Below are 25031 nucleotides of genomic sequence, written 5' to 3'. Positions count from 1 at the left end.
CTGAAGAAAACATTAGAAACCACGTGAATGACTTATGTCTGTATTTTCATTTATAAAATCTGACAATGACATGAAACCATAGATACAGATCAAACACCTATATACCAGTGTAAGTCCATGGACAGTACTAAACTTACCATCATTCTTGATTAAATACTAATCCTGGCTAAAAGAGACTCACCAGGTTTGAATGGAGTTGTATTCCTGTAACCACAGATCTGTTTAAAATGAGAAGGACCTTAGATGTGGTTTCTCCCAAGGATTTTCAGATGTGCTTAGCAAGTTCATTAGAACCTCCTTAGAAGGTGTGTGTGGGGGAGTGGGGGTGGGGTGGGGGTGAAGGGAGGGAGAGAAACACAGCAGAGGAAGCAAGCCATTTGTATCCAGTCCTCTCTGCCATGTACCTCATTGTGCCTTTTCACAGTAAGGAACTCCTTTGATGAAATCTGCTTCCTGTATTTTAAATCTGGGACTTTTATTGCTGAGGTGGGCGGTGGCAACTGATGCTGTAATTTGCTGTCCTAAAAATAAAACAAAATCAGAAAAAAAAATGAAAAAAAGGAAGAAAGAAAGGAAGTGAGGGGGGAGAGAGAGAGAGAGAGAGAGAGAGAGAGAGAGAGAGAGAGAGAGAGAGAGAGAGAGAGAGAACAACACTGCTACAGCTAGTAGGAAGCAAAGTCAGATTTGGAATTAAGGACGCAGGCTTCTAGTTCAGCATCAGTTTTCTTCTCAGAAGCCGGCTTCCCACCACTACTTCATGTTACTCTGTGTAAATACTCTAAACATGAGGTACCTACTACTGGTGTGAGCCGAGTGAATGCTTAAGGTATGGCTGTTCCGCATTAAGATGTGTCAAAGGATGGATACATTTAATTGAATTATCCAGCTTTACAGGACAGGAATTCTAGCACTCAGGAGGCTGAGGCAGGAGGATTGCCCAATAGAGGTCAGGCTGGAGTATAAGTTCTTAGGCTGGAGGACTTATAATTATGAGCTTTTCTTAAATTTAAAAGAAAAAAAAAGTCTACCAGATTGGCCTATACAAATATATGAGGAGTGAAACTCAATTTTTGATATAGGCGAGTTTTTTTTTTTAATTTAACACAGATGCAAAGCTCCTCCCCCAATTGAAATAAAGTCTACAAAACTCATATACTATTAGTTATTCACCTTCCAATTTTAAAGTTATCAATAATATCTAAGTGGTCCAGTTTCTTTTTCAACTGACACAGTAAATCACTCAAAAATTTCATCAAGTATTCAACAATTCATCTTTTACATGGTATAATAATCAACAGCTAGGAAGTACTATCGCTCACCTTACTTTACTTATTTTATATATGTGAGTGCCCCATAGCTGTCTTCAGACACACCAGAAGAAGGATTCAGATCCCATTACAGATGTGAGCTACCATGTGGCTACTGGGAATTGAACTCAGGACCTCTGGAAGAACAGTTAGTGTTCTTAACCACTGAGCCATCAAAGATGAGGAGGGATAATCAGATTGGACTGTGTGTTTTTGCAAGAGCATCCCCATCTTCTAGGTCTTCTTGAGTCTTATCTTTAGTTTATTTCTTTCTCAAGTTAGTTTTTAAAAAAATACCAACTATAGTTGCTCTTTATTGTTATATGCTAACAGTCTATTTACTCAATAAACAAACAAATCAATACATTTAAAACAGACAGTTCATCATGAACAACATGATAAATTGTCAAATTTCGATACTTATCATATATTTAGGTAAAACCCCAACAAAACTGTGACAGTTCTGTTTTTGTTTTTAATTTTTTATTGATTATTTATGTCTTGCACATCATGTGCCCCATCTTCTCATATCCATCCTTCAGTCTTGCAACCATCTCCCCAAAGTACACACACACACACACACACACACAAAACCCAAAACAAAAACCAAAGCATAAAAAAAATCACTGGCTGCAGTGCTTTAAATTGTCCCCGCCTTTCCCATCCCAGTTGGCAGCACTCAGGAGAGTTAACCTTGGCAATGAACACATGCCAGTGAAGATGTGTGGACAGAGAAATACTCTGTGGGGTACACTATGACATACTATAGATGCTGCCACTGGAGAGGAACAAGGCCAGCTTACCCACTTCCATGATCCTAGGGCCAGCTCTCCTGTCTGTCACAGATAGCAAGGGGGTGAGGAGGGCATCACCCCACACCCACGCCACCTCATGGCAGACAAATGATGGGGCCAGCCCTCCCTCGCTCTCATCCTTGGGGCTGGATCATTCACAGCCTCTCAAACAAGGAGAGCTTACTGTACTGCCCAGGTGAGGTGTAGGGCCTGCTCTTGGGGTCAGCTCTTCCGACTGCCTCTGGTGGCAGCATAAAAGGGTGAGGGGACAGCCCTGCTTTCCCAATTCCCAGAGTCAGCTCTCCCACACTCAGGGGACCGGCTCACCCACACCCCTGCCACCAGGGCCAGCTGCACTATGATGTCTGAGCAAGTGATGCTGCCACTGGTGAGGGGTGGAGCCAGCTCTGGCCAAAACACTGGAGTCAGTGGTGAGGGGTGGGGCTGGTTCTAGACAGCCCTTGGACATCCGTGTCATCCCCATAGGCTGCCCCCACTAGGGACTTCCCCATGTTCTCTAGTGGTAATATGAACCATAGACATCAACACTGACCCCTGGAACTGTGTAGCCATGGATCCAGGCATGATCTTCAGTGGCAGCTCAGGCTGGGACCTCACCATGGCCTCAGGTGGTGCCATTGGCCATTCAAAACAGGCTACTCCTCTCCACCCTTGAGTCTCCAGTTCCACCTCTCTTCATAACGCTCAAGCGGTTCCACTTCTCTTTCCCTCGCTTCTGGCCACAACATATTTGTACATTGTGGTTGTTCCCACTGTAGGATGGCCATGCGGTCACCAGGCCCCTGGTTACATCCTCCATCTCCCTGCATGGCAGGGCAGCATGTGGGTGTCTATGGTCTGCCTGTGCTGTTCTCAGGAAGGGGTCTGTGGATGGCATAGTGATTGCAGGGTTCTTTCTGTCTTCCTCCTCTTTCGATGTGCAGCTTGGTGGTAGGCAGGGCTTTGTGTGTCTATGGCCTACATATGCTGTGGGGTGGAGGCCAGGTTTGTGGGCATCTTTCTCCTGCCCCCACCTTATGGCATGGCAGAATGCAGGTCTGTTTTCCTCCTCCTGTGCTGTGCTGCCTGGATTTGGTTTGATTTTTGTGTGTCCTAGGCATAAAACAGCTTTGGCCACTAAGCCAGGCATCAGGCTAGGGATGAAGAAAGGACTGACATCTGCTCTGCCCCTGACTGATATAAGAACAACATCAACAAGGTATTTCATTGCACATGAAACCCCCCGGGGGGCGGGGGGTTGGTTTTTTTTTTTTTTTCATTTCTGTTGTTTTTATTGTTTGTTTGTTTAAGGCAAGATCTTGCTATGTGTATAGCCAAGGCTAGAAGTTGATATATTCCTGTCTGAGGCTCACAAATTTTGGATTATATCTGTCACACACAACTTTTTAAAAGAATGGTATCTTATGAAAAACTGAACTTTTGTTGAGGATGATCTACTATTGTAATTATAAGATTATATTATATGCACATATATATATGTATATATCTTTATTGTCTGATGTCAGGAAGACTATGTCTACCTCTGGCTAGTAAATGGTTTGAAGGCTCGAACAAGTCCTTCTGATTCGGCAATAGTAGTTCCCTCATAAGAAAAACTGCACTGTTTTGTAAACATATGTAGAAATATTTTTGTGTGTGTGTGTGTGTGTCATTGCCATAGAGCATCAAACATGGCAAAGTCCTGCAGGAAAAAAAAAGGGGGGGGGAGGGGCATTCATTGGCCAATGGGAGTCTGAAGTCACTGCAGTAACAGAGGAATTCCTGTGAGACTAAAATACAAACCCAGAGTGCCCAACTGGCTTCATCCCCAAACACAATCTTTACAAACAGCAGTTAAATATGTAATGCAGTTAAATAGTTTCAATTAGTAAAAATATTAAAATGTGGTTTGGTAGCTTCAGTTCTTTTTCCTGGAAAGCTGTAACCTGTGTAGTACACAGTGAAGTGAAATGGTATAATCAGAAAACTGAAGTCCTAACAAAAATGACAGATCAAAGTCATGCCATGTAGAAAGGTGAAATTATCATCACACTTGGGACAAATCTTTAAAACATCAATTTGGTAAAACTGGCTTTGAGGAACTATAAATTATTTTGGTTATTTTTTTTCAAGGTCAAATAAGTAATTGTTATCTCTGATAGAGTAACACTGTGTGGTGTAATAAGGACACTGAAAATGTTATACACACTTAGGTATTTTGTTTGGGAGATTTCTAAAATTTTTAGATACTTTTTTGACTTGCCAGTAATGCTATTATCCTGTTAGAGAAACGCTCTAAAGATGCTAGACTTGGAAGTTAATAGCCACGTGGTTCTATCCTTATCTCACCACTTACTACCCCCTGAATCTATTTTCTGGAGTATAAATGACAGCAGGCTTCAATAGGGAACTGAACAGTCTTATTAAACGGTCTGGATGAGAAGCTCAGAGAGCGTCAAAGCCCCCGTGGAAAAGATTTTCTTTATAGCTTCTTTACCTACTGCAATTAATACTGCTTGGTGTGCACTGTCAAGTTTAAAAGAAAAATTAGCCATCCAGCCGCCCTTTGCCCACTGTCATGCACTTCAGAATATTTCCTTTAAAAACATAATTCTTTAAAAACATAACGAGAACAAACGTGTTCTCATTATCCTTTAGCCCCAAATTTCCTTCAGAACTTAAAAATCATGCGCAAGCCATATTCAAGATGTGTTCTCAAGAAAGTCCAGAACCCAGGCAGGAGTATCATAAAAATATCAAGTCCACACCCTCCTACACATCAATTTCAGCGGAACCAGAAAAGTACATTGATTTCTTTATAACGAAACCCAAAATATTCAGAAAGAAATAGGGGCGGTTTCCAAGGGTTTTGTTCAGCGGCCAGTTTCACAGACCCTTTCTGGAGCCGGCGTCCCTCTAAGAGAAGGGTTGGCATTCTTTCGGTCTGTCCTGGGTGCTGGGCTCCGCGCAGCAACTGTCCTCGCGGGTCGCGGTTCCCCGCCTCACCGGCCGACCAATGGTTGATGCCTCTCTCCTCGCCATCCCGCCTTCCGATGCCACAATAACCAATAGAAATGAACGTATGGAGTCCAGTAACCAATGGGAACTGGGGGAGGCGGAGGCCGGTCCTCCCGCGGTGCAAGCTGGGCTTCTGCTCCGTTGCCCAGGAGCCGAAGCCGCCGAGCCGCCGCCCGCAGCCGTGGTCCCTACAGTGAGTGAGTTCAAACTCCCCGTAACCGCAGTTTGCAGCGTCCGGGTACTCTAGGTCTCGGACCGTAGCTGTCGGTCGGACTCGGGGATCGGCCGATGAGCCAGGCCGGAGCAGGAGGTGCCAGCTTGGAGTGTGAGGGGCGGGCCGCAGTCGAGAGAGGAGGTCTGCGGCCAGGGGATGGACGTGATGGGGCGGGGCGGGGCGGGGCTGATCGGCCGATGCTTTGGAGAGAAGCAAGAGAAAGTTGAGAGAGTGGGATTTGTTAGCCCCCCAAAGCAGAAGGAAAGCATGTGCAGACGGATCCAAAGAAGAACGAAGTTACCAGAAAGAAACCCCTGGAGACTGGTGTAGATCGGGATGGGAAAGGAGGGCGCGCGGAGCCTTTCAGAGACTGTGGAACAGTCTAGGATATTATTGTTAACACTGTCGTCAAAGGGGAGAGGCACTTTGGTCCAGGCTGTGGATTATTTTTATACATCATTGAGGGATGGAATGGGACGAATGAAAGTAGTTAGCAAAACCTACCTGTTGGCAGAACTGAGTTGGGGTGGATACAGATGCCTTTGTTTCGCGCTAGCTGAATAAGGGAACAGTGTTTCCCAGTGTGACCAGTTCACCTGAATGTAAATTCTTAGTCACTTCATGGGCTTGATACATAATGGTATCTTTTGGTTGGTAACAAGTTGCTAGGGGCTGTATTTTCCCCCCAGAGGAGAAGTGCAGTGAATGGCAGACACATTGTGAGGATTAATTTTATGGAGGTATTTGTACCTCTATTTGGGTAAGTGGGGTGGGGGGTTTGGAGGAAGGTTTTATGAAAGTAAATTTTCTTTTAGGATTGATTGATTTTGTGTGTGTGTGTGTGTGTGTGTGTTTCTGTCATGGACCAGCTCCTGCCTGCACATCTCTATCCCGAAGTTTGAGGGTCTTAACTCTTGGCCCAAGCAGAGTAGGTGTGACCGCATACACATTGATGCTCAGCCGTGCGTTCAGGATTAGATAGATGTCTTTGGGATCAACAGTCATAACTTAGGGTTTGAGAGTACTAACTACTCTCCCAGAGGTCCTAGGTTTGATTCCCAGCAGCCACACGGCAGCTCACAACTGTCTGTAACTCCAGTTCCAGGGAATCCTACGCTGTCTTCTGGCCCTTCTAGGCACCAGGAACTGAATACATGGCACACAGACAGGCATTCAACAAAACACTCACATAACTAACTTACTAACTAAACGAGCACACAAATAATCAAATATAAGTAAGTAAATTTAAAAAGTCGTTTAAATGGTGAGGGATCGGGGTGGGAGAGCTACAGGCATCCAGGAAAAGGGTAACTGGAGGTTTCCTTTTTCTCATGCTCATTAATCTGTATTCTTTCTAGTCTCTCTCCACACTCCAATTTTCTACTACTATTTACAGCATTTCACCCTGTGATCGGTTGCGTATTGGTTAGTATGTTTATTCAAATGTGTGGCAGGAAAGACGAGTTCTCTTCAGTTCTTTAAATTGATGAACCGTCATTCGGACGTCAAAAGCAGTTGATGCCTCTGGAAAATAAATATTTCCAAAACTATATCTCTTTAACATCACGGAACTACTTCTGTCAGACTTGCAAGAAAAAGACTCAAGCAGTCCTTCCTGTTGTCAAGCTGTGGGGACACCCCTTCCTCTGCCCACGACTTAGTCTTCTATTTTTTTTTTTTCATTCCATAGTTTTTTGGCCAACTCCATCCTTCCTGGTAGCTTCTACTCTCTATAACTTCTTAGCACACCCCCAGTTTTGCATCTCTCCAACTTCTGTGTAGGTAATTGTAGGTACTTCCAGTTGGATTAACCTGCCCACAGGTACCTCAGACTCACTGTGTCTGATAAACCCCATGCAGTCAGATGATGGCATTTGCATCCAGCTTTATAAGTCAAAAACTTTGGAATTCTTCCAGGTTCTTTTCATACTCGGCCTTTAGTCCATCACCAAGTCCGGCTTATTTGACTTGCTCAGTATCTCCAGCATCACTTTGATGTTCTCTGTCCCTAGCTATGCTATTATAGTGCAGACCTCTGATTCTTGGGTTGAGGTGGACCTTTGTAAAGGTCATGTCTAAGTGCTTTAACCTTCCTAAAGATCCTTTGTTTCTGTAAGCCGTCAGCCTGTGATTGTAGCTTCCATCTGATCCAGCCTCACTTATTACTTTCTGATGCCCACAGTGTACTCATTTCGAACCAGATTGTTCCGGTTTTGTTTGTTTGTTTGTTTGTTTGGGTGGTTGGTTTTTTTTTTTTTTTTTTCAAGACAGGGTTTCTCTGTGTATCCCTGGCTGTCCTGGAACTCACTTTGTAGACCAGGCTGGCCTTGAACTCAGAAATCCGCCTGCCTCTGCCTCCCAAGTCCTGGGATTAAAGGCCCATATTTGTATAATGTGAAGTACATATTTTTCAATAAGCATACAAAAATATAAGCAGGTAAAGTTAATTTTAATATATGGTAACTGGATAATCCAAAATATTATTTCAACACATAACCAACACAGAAAAGATTGTTAAAATGTGTGTATTAAAATTTCAAGAGCTCATGTGCTGTGTGTGTAAGTTTTTGGTTACCATTCAAAGAAAATGAATTTCATTGTCCTGTCTTCCTGCTCACTTCCTTTAGACCCATCCCTTCATGCTCATCATATATAAATTGATGCCTAGATTCCACATAGGAGAACACGTGGGGTATTTGTCTTTCTGGGTCTGGCTTACTTAACCTGAACCACGTTAGGTTCCATTCATTTTCCTGCAGTTCGGTATTTACAGGTGACTACACTTGCACTGCGCATATCTACCTTGTTTTCTTTACACCACCATCAGGCTGGTCCATATCATTGGCTATTGTGAGTGGTACAGTAGTGGACATGCAATTCCCACATACATACTCCCTTGCCGTATAGCTCAGGTCTGATGATCTACATTTCCCGTGCTTAGGAACTATTTGCAGTTTGAAAGTATGCCGTTGTTCTGTTCTTAGGCCCCAGCTGACTTGGTACAGGGACCAGGTTACACACTGGGTTCTGGAGTTAAAGGTGTGGCCACTGTGCCCAGCCCTTGCTAAACCACATTTAACCCCCCCCCCCTACATCATGCGGTGCTTAACCTCTGGTAATACATGAAAACCAAGCAGAACTTTGTCTCTCTGGAAACCCCCCAGCTTCCTCCTGGCACCAACGTTGGCTCTCCTTTCACCACCTCTACTTCCTTTTACCTGCAGCAGCTGCGTTCTGTGTTATTTTTCTCTCTTGTCTCTGAGCTTGTTCATACAGGGGATTCCGCAGGTTTTCGCTCACTCTTCATTTCTAACTGATCCAATGTGCAATGTCTTGACATTTTGTGGATGTTGAACAAGTGTCCAGTGGACGAATGAAATAATATCCTATGATTTTTTTTTCATTTGATCCACTAAACTCTACGAACACACACTACAGTTATGCTTTCATTTGGCTGAGTATTTAACATGCTGTTTAAAAGAAACTGATTATGGAGATGGGAAGACTAGCGCTTGCTGTGGGTTGACAGATCGTGATAAAATCATACTTAAACATCCAACATAGTCTAAAAGGTTTTAGTATTTTAAAGTTTTACTTTAAACAAATACAGTTTGATCTTTAAAGAAGAAAAGGTCTCTCGAGCGAATAAAATCATTCTTCTGGAAGTATTGCAGAAGCACGGGCGGAGTGAGGAGACCGTGGGTTTTAATCTCCATGCTCTGCGCAAATCAATCTGCACTTACCGTTTGGCAGTGGCACTGTGGTCTTTACCTCCCACTCATCATCCCATAGACAAAGCTCCTTATTTCCATTTTTCGCTTTGTTTCTTTTACTCTTCTTGTTCTGTTGCCTGCCAGAGGTAGAGGTAACCAGGGAGCAATGTTTTATACACAGAAACCCAGCACAGGGTTTTGTTAGGGAATCACCAACGCGTTAGTTTTTAAACACTTGGTTCATGGACTGAGGTGAGCCGCACGATCCCTGTGACACTGCTCATACACAGAGGTCTCTACAGATTGCAGCTCACTTTAGGATCTGGTTCTGAAGGAGCCATCCCAGCACTGAAGGAATCTTCGGTATGTTATTTCCTGACCAGTTATGTATAACCTGTATTATTGGAGATTCTTGTTTAAAAAAAAATTTACTTTTAAATAAAAAAACTGAAATGTTGTGGAATTGATAACCTTGCTGTAGGAGTGATCTTTCCAGTTTTAGGGAAGTAACTACTCTTGGAGATTGAGTTAGGAAGACGTGTGTATGTGTATGTGTATGTGCATGCGTATGTATGTGTGTATCTCTTAGCTTGTTCATTTTTTTCATTTAATGAATACATCAAACCGTTCCACCCCACTCCTCGATGACAGGAGAAACAGATAAAACTGCTTCATTCTTGGTCACAGTGACTACTTTAAATGAGTTGGAAACCCACACACGGGACATCTTCAGGGTTCTGTTAAGCTTCACATTTTTGTAAAAAAATTGAAAATAGATTTTTTTGATACAGTATGTTCTGATTGTGTGTCTTCCTCCTTCAATCCCTCCTCTAGGCTTTCCTCTTTCCCTCTTGTCTAAGTCCAAGCCCCCCCCCTCTTTCTCTCTCTCTCGAAAAAAATCCAGGCATCTAAAAATTATAATAATAAAGTAAGATAAAAATGGTCAGACCAACCAGAAAACCAAACAAACAGAAGGAAAAAGAAGCACAAGAAACACATACGGACATAGAGACACACAAACACACACAATCGCACACAGAGAGATAGAGACACACAGACACACACAATCGCACACAGAGAGATAGAGACACACAGACACACACAATCTCACACAGAGAGATAGAGACACACAGACACACAATCGCACACAGAGAGATAGAGACACAGACACACACAATTGCACACAGAGAGATAGAGACACACAGACACACACAATCGCACACAGAGAGATAGAGACACACAGACACACACAATCGCACACAGAGAGATAGAGACACACAGACACACACAATCGCACACAGAGAGATAGAGACACACAGACACACACAATCGCACACAGAGAGATAGAGACACAGACACACACAATTGCACACAGAGAGATAGAGACACACAGACACACACAATCGCACACAGAGAGATAGAGACACACAGACACACACAATCGCACACAGAGAGATCCCATGAAAACACAAAACTGGAGGAAACCATGATCTATACACAGAAGTCTCATAAGGGAAACAGACAGACAGACAGACAAAAGCCTGACAAAGCATTATGAGACCAAGGCCCCCTAAAGACACCGTTTTGTGTTGGTCACCTACTGCCAGGCATGGGGCCACCCCTTAAGAGTTGTTTGTACCCCCAGTGAAACTCTGTTGGAGAAAACTAACTTTTCCTTTGCAAGCAGTTAACAAATGGAGATAGCTCCGGGGCTCGGGGTTGGAGTTTATGCCCACCCTCAGTGCTGCTGCCTGAGTCTCTGAGTTCACATGTGCTTTGGTCTGCTGTGTTTAGGAGGCCTTGTTTTATGTTGTGTCCTCCATCCCCTCTGGCTCTCACATTCTTTCTGCCTCCTCTTCTGTGGGGTTCCCTGAGGCCTAAGGGGAGGGATCTGATGGAGATAGTCCATATAGGGCTGCGAGTTCCAAGGTTTCTCACTCTGTGTATGGTGTCCGGCAGTGGGTCTGTGTATTTATTTGTTCCTATCTACTGCAGGAGGAAGCATCTCTGATGATGGCCGACTGTGATGCAGCTCTATGGCTCTCATGAGAAAGTAGCAGAGTGTCATTAGGAGTTATTTCCTTGCTATGGCTCTTTAAGCTACACATTTTTGTTTTTAAAGAGAGGAAGTAATTACATTTGTTTATAATGTGTCTGAGCCAGTTGCGGTGGCTCACACATGTAGTCCCATTACTCGGGAGGCACCAGTAGGGATCAGGGACATCTTCAGTTGCAGAGTGAGTTGTTGGCCAGCCTGGGCTACCTGAGACCCTGTCTCCAAACCAGAAATATTAGTCAAATACAAACCATAGATATCAATGCAGGCAGATTTTACTGAATTTTGTCTGAAGCCCTATTAGATTTCTCATTTATTTAAAATAAACCGGTAAAAAATTCTCACAGTCAGCAGAAGAGTGTTCCCAGGGCTAGTAAGGTCTGTACAGACTGCAAAATAGACAATAGAACGGTGTGACTCGGCTCGCTGTAAGAGAGTTCATTCTGAAATGTGATGAGAAGGTGACCTTTGTGCTGAGACCCTGATGAGGGAGTCGGGAAGGTCTAATTGGAGAGTGAAGCCTGTACAAGGTTTGGCAGGTGGGAAGCAGAGAGGGCCATTTGTCTCAGGGAAAGAGGTGACAGCAGTGGCCTGACAAGGCTGGGGAAGGCAGCAGAGTGCTGAATCTTGGGCAGCTTTGACCTTAAGGAATCAGATGGTCTTAGGAAGTCTTTGAAGTGGATGGAGCAGGGAAGCCCCGCTGTGTAATCTCTGCTCCAGGTTGCTATTTCTGGCTGCCTCATGAAGAATTAACTGTGGGAGTGAAAGTCGGCTCTCAGCAGCCAGTGCAGAAGTCCAACTGAGAAAAGATGGTGACTCAGACTCCTCCCGCGGGCAGTAAGTAGCACTGCAGATGGTAAGACATGGGTCCAACTATAACACAGCTTTTGGAGGTTAAACACTCAGGTTTTGGAAATGACTTAGGGATGTGACGAGAGAAGGACCCAGGTTAGCTTAGGTTTGTAATGATAGCTGTAGTCCTTTAGTGGAGAGAAGCCCCTTAGTGAGATCAGGAAAATAGGTAAGAGTCACAGATGGAGGCATTGTACTTTTGAGCATGTGAATCTGAAGTGATTTGTCCAATAGGAAGAGGGAATGTTTGAATCTGAAAGTCAGCTGTAGAGATGACCTAAGGAACTGGAGTGTAGATACGGGAAAGGAAGCCAATGAGGATGGCTGGGACATTGAGTGAAGAGGGTGGAAGAGAGTGCTTTCTGAAGGCAGGCAGTAATGCTGTAGTCAAGTAGGAATGGGCTGCAAATTAACTGTTGGATGTAGGGTGATCACTATTATTGGATGCAGGACAAATCACTATTATTGATGATCTTGGCAAAAGCTGTCCTGGGAAAATATGACTAGTGTAGGTTTCAAAGCAAATGATTGCGAGTGGAGATTACATTCCAAATTAACTCTCTGGATGACTCTCTGGCTTGGAGACCTAGGCTGTAGGTGTGCAGAACTTGGAGTCAGGCATCCCCTCCTCCATCAGGGCATCTCCACTGACGAGAACCTGCCAGGAGGGGGCGCAGTGGCAGGAGTACAACCCTGAGCACTGAGAGAGTGAGAAAGAAACCAGGTGAAAGGGTTAGTTTTCAAACTGGGCAGAAATGTGCCTCCAGGGTTACCAGGACTAGGAGGGTAAAATATGGGATAGTTACAGGTGGGGTGAGCATAGTAAGGAATAAAAACTAGATAAATGTGCTAGCTTTCCAATTCTATATAAGAGCGGACTTTATTGTTCATAAAAATCAAAATATTTTTAGTAAGAGAATGAACACAACAATGACTCCCTGAAAGTTAAAAGCCAGGGCAGAGGTGCAGTGCTCCAGGGCAGAGGTGCAGTGCTCCAGGGCAGAGGTACAGCGCTCCAGGGCAGAGGTGCAGTGCTCCAGGGCAGAGGTGCAGTGCTCCAGGGCAGAGGCACAGTGCTCCAGGGCAGAGGTGCAGTGCTCAGGGCAGAGGTGCAGTGCTCCAGGGCAGAGGTGCAGTGCTCCAGGGCAGAGGTGCAGTGCTCAGGGCAGAGGTGCAGTGCTCCAGGGCAGAGGAGCAGTGCTCCAGGGCAGAGGTGCAGTGCTCAGGGCAGAGGTGCAGTGCTCAGGGCAGAGGTGCAGTGCTCCAGGGCAGTGGTGCAGTGCTCCAGGGCAGAGGTGCAGTGCTCCAGGGCAGAGGTGCAGTGCTGCAGGGCAGAGGTGCAGTGCTCCAGGGCAGAGGTGCAGTGCTCCAGGGCAGAGGTACAGTGCTCAGGGCAGAGGTGCAGTGCTCAGGGCAGAGGTGCAGTGCTCCAGGGCAGAGGAGCAGTGCTCCAGGGTAGAGGTGCAGTGCTCAGGGCAGAGGTGCAGTGCTCCAGGGCAGAGGTGCAGTGCTCCAGGGCAGAGGTGCAGTGCTCAGGGCAGAGGTGCAGTGCTCCAGGGCAGAGGAGCAGTGCTCCAGGGCAGAGGTGCAGTGCTCAGGGCAGAGGTACAGTGCTCCAGGGCAGAGGTGCAGTGCTCCAGGGCAGAGGTGCAGTGCTCCAGGGAAGAGGTGCAGTGCTCCAGGGCAGAGGTGCAGTGCTCCAGGGCAGAGGTGCAGTGCTCCAGGGCAGAGGTGCAGTGCTGCAGGGCAGAGGTGCAGTGCTCCAGGGAAGAGGTGCAGTGCTCCAGGGCAGAGGTGCAGTGCTCAGGGCAGAGGTGCAGTGCTCCAGGGCAGAGGTGCAGTGCTCCAGGGCAGAGGTGCAGTGCTCCAGGGCACAGTGTTCCAGGATTTCTGGAGAAGGTGACCTATCTGGAACTCAGAGCCTCTGAAAGTGTCAAGTATGAGGTCATCCCCTCCCTAAACTTTACATAGAGCCCCATACATAGAGCTTCTCCCCCCTAAACTGTACATAGTCTTTCTGAGAGACCTGTTTAAGGATATAGACCAGTAAATGATTATGGAAACTGATAAAGATGACCCCCAAGGATCGTACCCAAGATATGGTGCAGTGACCAGGACTCTGATACAACAATTCCATATTAACAGCCGTGTGCCAGGTTTAGAAATGAACTGGGGTGAGTTAGAGTAGGAAATTCAAGAGCAATGTCAGAAGAAGAATGGAGTAGATTCAGGCTGTTGGTAGCATGAAAAGCTAGTATTTGTTAGGAATATAATAACAGGCATGCTTTTTCCTCTCAGCCAAAAAAAAAAAAAAAGGCTAATTATATATTTGAAAATAAAAGGCTTTAAAATTAGCATGTAGCTGAATGTCACAACCATCGAAAATGAAGAGTGAGTTAAATCCTCACAGTCCATAAATGGTAATTCAGGAAATAGTTTACAGTAGTCTCACTTTGTCCTTAGGGAATGTGTTCTTCAGCCCCCACCTAAAATTGAGGATGGTGCAAAACCCTGTATTATCTATTTTTTTTTCTAGTTTATATTCCTAGGATAAGGTATACCTTATGAGCTAGGCATTTTGATTAGCAACATTAACTAGAACGATTATAAAATACTATAATAAAATTATGTAAATATAGTGTTTTCTTGCAATATTTTGTACTATTGGTTTTAGTGTATATAGTCTTTGGGGTTTTGTTTGTTTTATTATGTTTTGTTTTTCCTTTATTAAAAACTTTCAACTTTTTCACTTAAAACAGTTCATGGGGCTCCCTGACTTCACCCATCTAGACTATCCAGTTGCTGGCTGACCAGCTGTTGTTCACAAAGGGCAAGAACGAACAGAAGAGCATCACACCTCCCTCCGCCCAAGGACTTAGAGTTAAACCTCACAGAATCCTACACCCCATTATCTAACTCCAGCTCCCCACAACAAGCATGGCTTTTGCTTTTTATGCTTAGTCTCCCATCATCCATGGTCAACTGGGTCCAAAACTATTAAATAGATCCCAGAAATAAACTGCACAACTTCACATGGGCATCTTTGTTCATCCAAACTGCAGCATCTCTGCTCCTCTCCCTCAGGGCCACCTGATAACCAAGCTGGCTATGACATGAGTCACGGTCAGGTAGCATACACAGTGTGGATACTCTGGGCAGACAGATGATTCACATCCCAAGCTGGACAGAGTGGAGTGACGAGGGATGTTATCATGTACACTTTACAAGTTGTGCATTGTTTATTTCTGAGGCCTCCCACTGAATAATTTTGGATCCAGTTGACTGTGAATGATGGGGGATTTAAGCATAAAAAATATAAGCTTTTGAAATACTTGTGTGGGGAGTAGAAGTTGGATACTGGGGCGTAGGAATTTTTTCTGATTTAACTGTAAGTCCTCGGGAGGAGGGAAGAATGCTGTTTTGTGTTTTCCCCCGTTGTCAAGAATAGCCAGACAGCACCTTAATGGTCCAGATAGGTGAGGTTGGGAGGGTACAGCTTTATCTCACATTACCAACTTTAACATTATCAGCATTTAAATGGAGTGCACTTACTTGTGTGGTAGTTACTGAATTATCCCGTTTAATCCTTAAAACAGTTCTCTAATTGTTGCTATTAATAGTCTCATATGCGGATGGCTGCGGGGACAAACCATTGGGCTGACATTTATTTATTTTTGGTGCCTACATGTGTGTATATATGTGAAGGCCAGAGGTTGACATGGGGTTTCCTTTTTGTGTGAGGCCAGTTATCCCTCACTTGACCTAGGACTTACCAGTTTGGCTCTGTCGGAGCTCAGTAGTGATCCCTAGGGAGCTTCCCGCCTTTGCAGCTTGAGTGTTGGGACCTTGGAATGGTTCAACAATGGCGTTGTCGAGGAGAACTCTGAGCACTTGTGAGAAAACTCCAAGAGAACAACAAGACAAGAGTCTTCTGACCTCAATTTCTTCAAAACATGGAGTAGTTCTTGGAACGTGTTTGTGTGTTCCTCTCAGGTGTGGCAGATAGGATACTTCAGGTTGCTCATTAAAACTGGCTAGTATTTGTTCATATGCCTCTATGGAAAAATGTTTTGCCACCTGCGTCTTGTCCTTGTGACTGTATTCTTTATGTGATTCCCCTCAATCCTCAGAGTATACATTGTCTGATGCTCTGAGTAAAGCTGGCCATTGCATGAGACTTGTCTACCTTATTCTTAGCCAATTACAGTGGTAAAACAGTGGGATACCTGTATGTGCTCTGCAACTGGTGTTTTCAATGAGGGTCGGGTTCTTAACTCAGGTTGTCGTACTTGCATGGCAACCCCATTTTCTGACTTGAGTCTTTTCTCATAGACTTGAGTTGTAATTTGTTTTTCTACATATTCGTACTTTGCCATTAGAACTGTTGATTTCAGATACGTTGATGAATTTTCAACACCCTGAAATTGGTGGACATAAATACATCAAACTAAGCAAAGTATTATGTTTTCAGTGGAGATATAGTTCAGTGTTAAATTATGTACTCAGCATGTGCAAGGCCCTACACTGGACCCCAGGGTTCTCTCTTCCGCGCACGCGCGCTCTCTCTGTCTCCCGTACATTCAGAGACACCATAGCATGATAATGAAGATGTTGTTCTTCCGCACCATGTTCATACAGTTGCTAACTCTTGGTGATCTTTCTTCTCTGTCCTCTCTGGGTTATTTTGAAGCAAACCTCAAATATTTAATTTTATTTGGAAGTATTTGAACAAATATCTTTAAAATGCCAAGATTCATAACTGATACAATCTGCACAATTGCCTCTCACCCAAAGCCACAGTAATTCCTTAACATCTACTGCTCAGCCAGTGTTTAAGTTTGCTCAGTTTTGTATTCTCTTAATGGAAGTTGGTTGGTTGCAATAGACTTGGCATGCATAGGGCACAGTCTGCGGTTATTTCTCAAGAGTCAATACACAGGCAGTGACATGAGCCCAGGTTGGTCTCCTTGTAGGTTATTCATGGAGATGTTTTATTGCACGGTCACCACCACCTGCACTTTCTGTAAATTGGCCTTAGATTTGGAGGCTGGGTCAGGAGGACAGATTTCTTGAGAGTTGTATCCCCGCAGGAGGTAAGCGTCTGTGTGTTTCTTTCCTATGGTATTCTTGGTTCTGTTTCATTGTTTCATAAGTGGTTGCAAAATGACAGAGTTCTAATCTTGCATTTTAATATTTCCTTTCTACTGTTTGCTAAAAATAGTTCTATAAAGACGTGCTTTGTCTCTTATTATTTTGAGATACAGCTTTGATAGCAGAGGCAAGGTACATGCCTGCTGAAGCTCCGCCTCCTGCCCTAAGCATCTTGCACAGGTCATTAATTGGACAATTTAGCATCTCATGAGTTTGTGGAATTAAGTATATTTCATGTTTTAATCCCTTGCTGATGTAATCCTAATAGATGATTAAAGTGCTCGCGCTCTTTGACCAGGAAGAGCTTCTTCAGGTTAGCCCATGAGCCCTTTGCATGTCCTCTCAGCAGCTTCTCAGGACTTCTTTGCTTTCTAGAATAACCAACCCTCCGGATTTTTCAGTGCGTCTTACATGCCTCCTCCTTCAGACATGGTATCAGATATATATATATAAAATGTTTTCTTTTTCTTTCAAAAAAAATTAAAAGATCAAAGTCACCATGCATTCCTATTGATGCTTCTGATTCAGATTTTGGGCTTAAGAATGTTAGAACTCATACAAGTAGATTTTTATTTTTTCTTTATATTGAAAATTCCAATGTCCAAGTATTGAAACAACTGCCCCCTTGCTTTGTCCCAGATATGCAAATATTAGTCTGTTACATATTTAAAAAAATTACTGTGTATTTACTAGTGTGTGTGTGTATGTATGTGTGTGTACATGTGTGTGTGTATACATGTGTATGTGTATTTACTGGTGTGTGTATGGGGGTGTACATGTGTGTGCACACCAGGACAACCTCTGGTGTCAGTCTTTGCCTTCCACCCTGCACGTTGTGTTTTAAAGTAATTTGAATTGATTACCTTATGTTTTTTGCCAGCAATTTTATATTAGTTACCTTATTTAATTTCTTATGGTTTATAGGAATTGCTTTACCCCCCCCCCCAGTTATGGTTTCTGAAGTCAAGTCTGTAAAGTTACATACAAAAGAGGTTAGTGTCTACTGACCCTGAATTTTGCTCTCTCCTCCCTAACATAGCTATTTTTTCAGTAAGAAAACTACCAGCACATGAGGTTTTTAAAATTCAAATGCATTAAAACTAAAGTATTTGTTCTTCAGTCAGACCAGTGATATTTTCAGTGTTGTTCCACAGGTTGTCAGCGACCTCATAGACCACAGACTGTGGAACTTCACTGACATGTTTGAGAGTTCTATGGCACAGCCCTACCCTAGAGAACTCAGTTCTTCAAACATTGGATTTATCCTTTTACTTTTTGAAAATAAAAAGTTATATATATATTTTTTGTCCCATCACAAAATACCTGAACCCGAGTACTTACAAAGAAGAAAGGTTTAATTATTTAGCTCACAGTTTTGAGATTGGAAACCCAAGATTGGGCAGCTGCAGTTCTGTGGCCTCCTGTGAGGACCTCATGGCAGATGATGGGAGCCCTCCGTGGTGGAGACCTCATGGTAAGACGAGGGGTGAGAGCGATTCATGGGTCAGACGTGATCCACGGGCCTCCACCTGAGTCTCTGTCTCTGTTCCCTGTGTTAGAGAAGCTCTTCATCACTGAGCTGTATCCCTGCCTCTTTGCTTTGCTTTGAGCCTTGCTCAGTTGCCCAGGCTGCTCTGGAACACATGATCTTCCTGCCTCATCCTTTCTTATAGGTGGAATTACAGTTATGTGGCGTCAGGCTTGGTCTTTGCTGGAATTATTGGTCTTGGCTCGGATTTGTATAAAGAACCTGCCATCTTAAGAACTCACTGTGGGAGACCAGGGTTAACTCCTTCCAAGGCTAATACTCTCATGACCTAATTACTTTGTATAAATCTCTTAAAGACACTGCCAACCTGAGCATAGCTTCCAAAATGCATCTTGTACACTTCTTGTGCTTTGTGTGGTCCTCTGTCCTCTGTCAGTGCTCCCTTCTGCACCCCATGGCTTCTCATATGCTAGGCCAGTGGAGTGGTGTGCCTCAGACATGACCCAGTCTATCCCTCTCTTAGTAGATCTTGGAGATTTCCCCAGACTGTAGAGTGAATACAGAGAGTCACGATCATCCTCGTTATTTCAATAAGTTAGAGGCCAGCTCCTTCCTGGTGCACTCATAGAGCTATGGGTAGTGGAGCTGCCTTGTGCATATGTCTTCTCATATATTAGGAAGTACTCTACTATTAATAGTAACTTCATCAATAAGGCTCTGTCTTCCAAATAGGGAGAGGGAGGGAGGGAAGAAGGGAGGGAGGGAAGAAGGGAGGGAGGGAAGAAGGGAGGGAGGGAAGGAGAGAGAGAGAGAGAGAGGAATCAGTCTCATTATAAAAGTAACCAAATTCTATTTTTCTCATTTAATTTTTTTTTGGGGGGGTGCTTTTTGAGGCAGGGTTTCTCTGAGTAATCTTGGCTGTCCTGGCACTCACTCTGTAGACCAGGCTGGCCTTGAACTCAGAGACCCACCTGCTTCTGCCCCCGAAGTGTTGGGATTAAAGGCATTCACCACCACTGCCTGGCCTCATGTAATTTTTACCTTATTTTTTATGGGGTACTGTGGCATGCTTATGTGCTAAGGATGATTTTGTTCACCAAGGATGTTTTATTTTAGCCTTTATACTTTTGCATTGCATTTTTATAGTCAGTCTTAGGTATTTTTCTTATTTGCAGTTTTTTTTATTACTTCCCCACATAGAAAAAATACTGACAATTCGATCATATTGTCTTGTAAATTTCTAGGATCATGTTTGTAATCCTCAGGATACAAGGGTAATCAAAATTAGTTGACATCTATTCAGGAGGAATGTTATCTTCTAGGCTATGACAAACCTGTCTTATTTAAAATATGTAAGTTAATATATAAAAATATAAGTGATAGAATCTTCCTTATTGTATTTTGCCTTTAGTTACTCTGTTTTGATTAGAGAACTTATTTCATGACCCTTTGATGAATCTGCTTTCTCTTTCCTCACTCTAGCGAATGAAGTGTATCTTGTGTTTGCTGGTGTGGACTACAGACATATTGTGAAGAAAACAAACTGCACATAAATAAATATTATTGCCAGGACACCAAGACTACGAAGACATTCTTCAGTATTTTCATGAATCTGTAAAATTATGTGACTAGAGAGGTCATTTTTCCAAACGATGGGGGAAAGAGCCCGAAGTCCGGATATTGAACAAGGAAGAAAAGGAGGCAAACACCCATACGCTCATTATTCGTCTGACTTTGGGTCCTCACCACAGTCCTCTGGCCCCTCATCACCTGTCAACACGACGTCATGTGCCAGTACTAGGGAGAAGAATCCCAAAAGACACTTGTCAGACAACCAAGTGCATCACTCAAGTAAGTGTCTAGAGAAGATGCCAGGCACCTGGGTGCTCAGGTGCAGCTCGGCAAGACCCAAAGTGAATGAATGGAGCTTTCCTTTCCGAGTGTTTGTTGTTGTGTGCATGGAGTAGGCTGATTTGCATTTTGAATAGGCTTTATTTTCATAAATTATATGTTGCTTGTATTTAAATATTACCATATATTACCATTTTTTATGTTCAAGTTCATATAGAAGAAAGCACCTGTATTAGTCAGGGTTCTCTAGAGTCACAGAAGTTATGGATAGTCTCTATATAGTAAAAGAATTTATTGATGACTTACAGTCGGCAGCCCAATTCCCAACAATGGTTCAGTCGCAGCTGTGAATGGAAGTCCAAGGATCTAGCAGTTACTCAGTCTCACACAGCAAGCAGTCGAAGGAGCAAGAGCTAGACTCCCTTCTTCCAATGTCCTTATATTGTCTCCAGCAGAAGGTTCCACCACACCTTTAATCCCAGATGAAAGGTGTAGCCCAGATTAAATCTCCTTAAACTCGGAGATCTAATCTTCTGGAATCCATAGCCACTATGGCTCAAGATCTCCATACCAAGATCCAGATAAGGATCTCCAAGCCTCCAGATAAGGGTCACTGGTGAGCCTTCTAATTCTGGATTGTAGTTCATTCCAAATATAGTCAAGTTGACAACCAGGAATAGCCACTACAGCACCATAGACAGCTTATTTTCTCTTCTTCCCAAGGAACTATCTTGTGATCCCTGAGGCATTTGGAGTAAAGGCAGTTGTGCTTTTCCATATCTTTAAGTAATTGAATGCAGAGACATTAATTGGTTATGAGGTATTTTCTTTCATACGCCTGTGACCTTAGGCAGATAGCACAATGCTCACTGAAAATGTGCAACTTAAACCTAGGGATGGGCTTAGGACTCTGCATTACTGTCCAGTTTGTTTGCCATTCACTGACTTAAAGGAGACTAAATTATTATTAAACATAATTTTTGTTACTAAAGTGCTAACTAGTCTGGAGCATGCTTAACTGCTTAATGTTAGATGACTTCATTTTAATAAATCTCTGGGTCTAGAAAATCCCATTGTACTGAGCAACAAAACACACAGAGTCTGTTAGAAAAACATAGAACAATAAGCTATGGCAAAGGAAGTCACTCTGCACAGAGATACATGCAGCACACTTAGGATAACTGCCCTGCAGATTATTGAGACTTCTCGAGGCCAGATAGGAGTGGGAAATAATAATAATAAAATAATAAATACATACATTTTAACAATAACTCCAAAATCGCAAAGAGTGCGTATCCCCATGAGAGCCACCAGTTCCTGTACCCTAGGCCAGGCCCTCAGGATGCCCATCTACTGACATCTGACATCTGAGCACTTCTCTTGTTTGGCTGCCATTCCCTTTTGCCCTTCCCCCTCTTCTAAGCATCACCTTTGTTTTGTAACCTTTCTCTGAATCTGGTTCTTACAGTTTAGTTAATTGGGAGCATGGTCTCAAGTCTGTATACCCACAAAACTCTTGGCCAGTTGGACCTTAGAAAATGCCAGGTATTCCTAAGGGTAATTTATGCATCTAGGCTATTATTGACAAGAAGTGCTTGGGTTTTTCTTTCCCTTCCCTGGAAGCTCCCCAGTTAGGGAGTCAGAACTTTGTAAGCCTTACCTTGTATTTTGAGAAGATTGCTGAGAAGCAGCAGTGAGAAGTCGTCCCAACAGCAGTCAGGAAATTCAGTTATCATCTCCCCTCTGGTTTGCCCACTTTCTCCTGTGCTGTCTTGTGAATTAAACCCTGAGGTCATTTGTCTGCTTAGACTAGGCAACAGGATTAAATTGAATTAATTTCTTGTCTTAATTTTTGTTCTATTTCTGTGAAGAGACACCATGACCATGACAGTTTTTATAAAGAAAGCAGTTGATTTGGAAGTTGCTTAGGATTTTAGAGGGTTAGTCCATGATCATCATGGCATGGAGAATGGTGGCAGGCAGGCAGGGAGAGAGAAAGGAAGTCTGGGCCTGGCATGGGCTTTTGAAACCTCACAGCCCACCCCCAGTGACACACCTCCTCCAACAAAAGGCCACACCTCCCAATCCTTCCCAAACAGTTCCACTAATGAGGACTCACATTCAAATGTGAGCCTATGGGGATCATTCTCACTCAAACCACCACACTCCCACTCCTGGTACCAACTTCTGTGATTGTTACTGTGAAGAGACCATGACTGGGGCAACTCACATACAAGAAAGCGTTTAACTATGGTGGCTTGCTTACAGCGTCTGAGGGTTAGTCTGTTGTCATCCTGGCAGGAAATGTGGCAGAACTTGGGCAGCCATGGCGCTGGTAAAGTTAACTGAGAGCATTACATTCTGTTCTACAGGCAGCAAGCAGAAAGTGAGATTGGGCCTGGAGCAGGCAGGCTTTTGACTTAGAAGTTGGTTTTGTTTGATTATTTGGGTTTTGAATTTTATACTTTAACATTTTGATAGACTTTTAGATATCTCTTTTAAAGGGTAGTTCTATATATATATCCTGAGACTTAATATTGAATAAATTTTTAATGAAAATACTTTTACAACTTGGAGAAACGTTATAATATCTATATCTATCTATATAATATATATATACATATCTAATATATGTATACTTTTAAGAATTTATGTGCTTTTAAAATGACATACATTTTACTTATGTGTGTATGTCTGTGTGTGTGTGTGTATTTGGAAGTTGGGTATCATTTCTTAGGAGCTACCTACCTTGTATTTTGAGACAGTAACTCTTCATTGGTTCGTCGTAGCTTGCCCATGTGGCTAGACTAACTGGCCAGTGATTCCCAAGGATTTCTTATCTTCACCTTCATAGTGCTGGGACCACAAGCTCATACCACCATGTCTGACTTTTTACAATAGTTGACTTTTCTACATGGGTTGTGGAGCACAAACTTGGGTCCTTTTGTGACAGATATTACCACATGAGCCATCTCTCGTCTCCAAACTCTCTTTAAATAGAAGCCAAGACAAAAAAAAAAAAAAAATACCCAGTATTTAAATTCTACATTAGTACTAGCTGGCCTGGAACTCATAGAGATCCACCTGCCTCTGCCTCCCACCTGCTGGGGATTAAAGATGGCACTACCACATTTAGCCTATAAAATCTTTTTTTGTTTTTGTTTTGCTTTTTTTTTCGTTTGTTTGTTTGTTTTTTCGAGACAGGGTTTCTCTGTGTAGCCCCGAATGTCCTGGAACTCACTCTGTAGACCAGGCTGGCCTCGAACTCAGAAATCCGCCTGCCTCTGCCTCCCAAGTGCTAGGATTAAAGGCGTGTGCCATCATGTCCAGCTTTAAAATCATTTTTTAAGAACAAAAACTAATTGTGTGTGTGTGTGTGTGTGTGTATAAGACTACTTGTTCTGGCTGGATAGATAAATTGTAGCATAGGTATGGATCACTCACATTATTACTGTCTCTCTTTCAGCCATTAGGAAAGTGAGTCCTAAGGCTGTACCCAGCAAAAAGGGGATCCGAGTGGGATTTCGGTCCCAAAGCCTCAACAGAGAGCCACTTCGGAAAGATCCAGATATCGTAACAAAGCGGGTTCTTTCTGCAAGACTTCTGAAAATCAATGAGCTGCAAAACGAAGTGTCGGAACTACAGGTCAAGTTAGCCCAGCTGCTCAAAGAGAACAAGGCTTTGAAAAGCCTTCAGTATCGTCAGGAGAAAGCACTGAATAAGTTTGAAGATGCGGAGAATGAGATCTCACAACTTATACACCGCCATAACAATGAGATTACTGCGCTCAAAGAACGCTTGCGAAAATCTCAGGAGAAGGAGCGGGCCACAGAGAAAAGAGTGAAAGACACAGAAGGTGAACTATTTAGGACGAAATTTTCCTTACAGAAACTGAAAAAGATCTCCGAGGCCAGACACCTACCGGAGCGAGACGATTTGGCCAAGAAACTGGTTTCGGCAGAGTTAAAATTAGATGACACGGAGAGAAAGATTAAGGTAAGATTGTGTGCCTTACCGTTGTGATCTGTGGCCGGTTCTCACTGGGCGTTTGAAGGGGCTCTGATTGAGCAGCCCATCGCAGCTCAGCTTTTGCTTAGACCTGAAAGTAGTTTTTAATGTTAATTTTCTGGATAGAGATTAAGGACAGAGCTGGGCTGGTGGTGCGAGCTTTTAGTCCTAACACTCAGGAATCAGAGGCCAGGGCATCTTGGTGAGTTTGAGACCAGACTGGACTACATTCTGTGCCAGTCAGTGGTACATAGTGATACCCTGTCACAAACAACAACAGAAACCACAAAAGAAATTCAGGACACCTGAGAATGTGTGTAGGGGCTCGGGGTAGAGCTTAGTGTACAGCATACCTGCTCCTCAAGTAGAAGGACCTGGGTTCCACACCCAGCACTTACATAAAAGTAGCTGGCTATGAGCTCTTCAGTGTTTGGGAGAGGAGGTGCGGACAGGCAAATCTGTGGGGTTTACTGAGCAGCTAGCCTGGTCTACTTGGTGAGCTCTAGGTACTAGTGAAAGACCAAGGTAGACAAAAGCTAGGAAGGAATCCCAGGGTTGATCTCTGGCCTTCACACATG

The 25031-nt window shown here is 43.5% G+C and overlaps 1 protein-coding gene across 3 annotated transcripts in view; it reads left to right on the top strand.

Annotated features, from left to right (window-relative positions):
- The first annotated feature begins 5272 nt into the window (after window positions 1-5272).
- Window positions 5273-25031, top strand: part of Lca5 (lebercilin LCA5) — a 57575-nt gene continuing 37816 nt past the window's right edge. The window contains exons 1-3 of one of the 3 annotated variants that reach the window (XM_085827782.1): window positions 5273-5312; window positions 20077-20445; window positions 23912-24441. In XM_085827782.1, the coding sequence (XP_085683908.1) occupies window positions 20247-20445; window positions 23912-24441 (729 nt within the window). In that variant the 5' untranslated portion in view covers window positions 5273-5312; window positions 20077-20246. Of the gene's footprint in view, window positions 5317-5413; window positions 5475-20076; window positions 20446-23911; window positions 24442-25031 lie in introns of those variants that run through there. The other 2 variants (XM_029481114.2, XM_085827783.1) reach the window with 2 other exon arrangements.

The sequence above is a fragment of the Mus caroli genome, unplaced genomic scaffold (assembly GCF_978045245.1).
Source record: "Mus caroli unplaced genomic scaffold, Mus_caroli_1 scaffold_11, whole genome shotgun sequence".
NCBI classification, from domain to species: domain Eukaryota; kingdom Metazoa; phylum Chordata; class Mammalia; order Rodentia; family Muridae; genus Mus; species Mus caroli.
The sequence above is the reverse complement of the archived record's forward strand: the minus strand, read 5'-3'. Positions and strand labels throughout refer to the sequence as shown.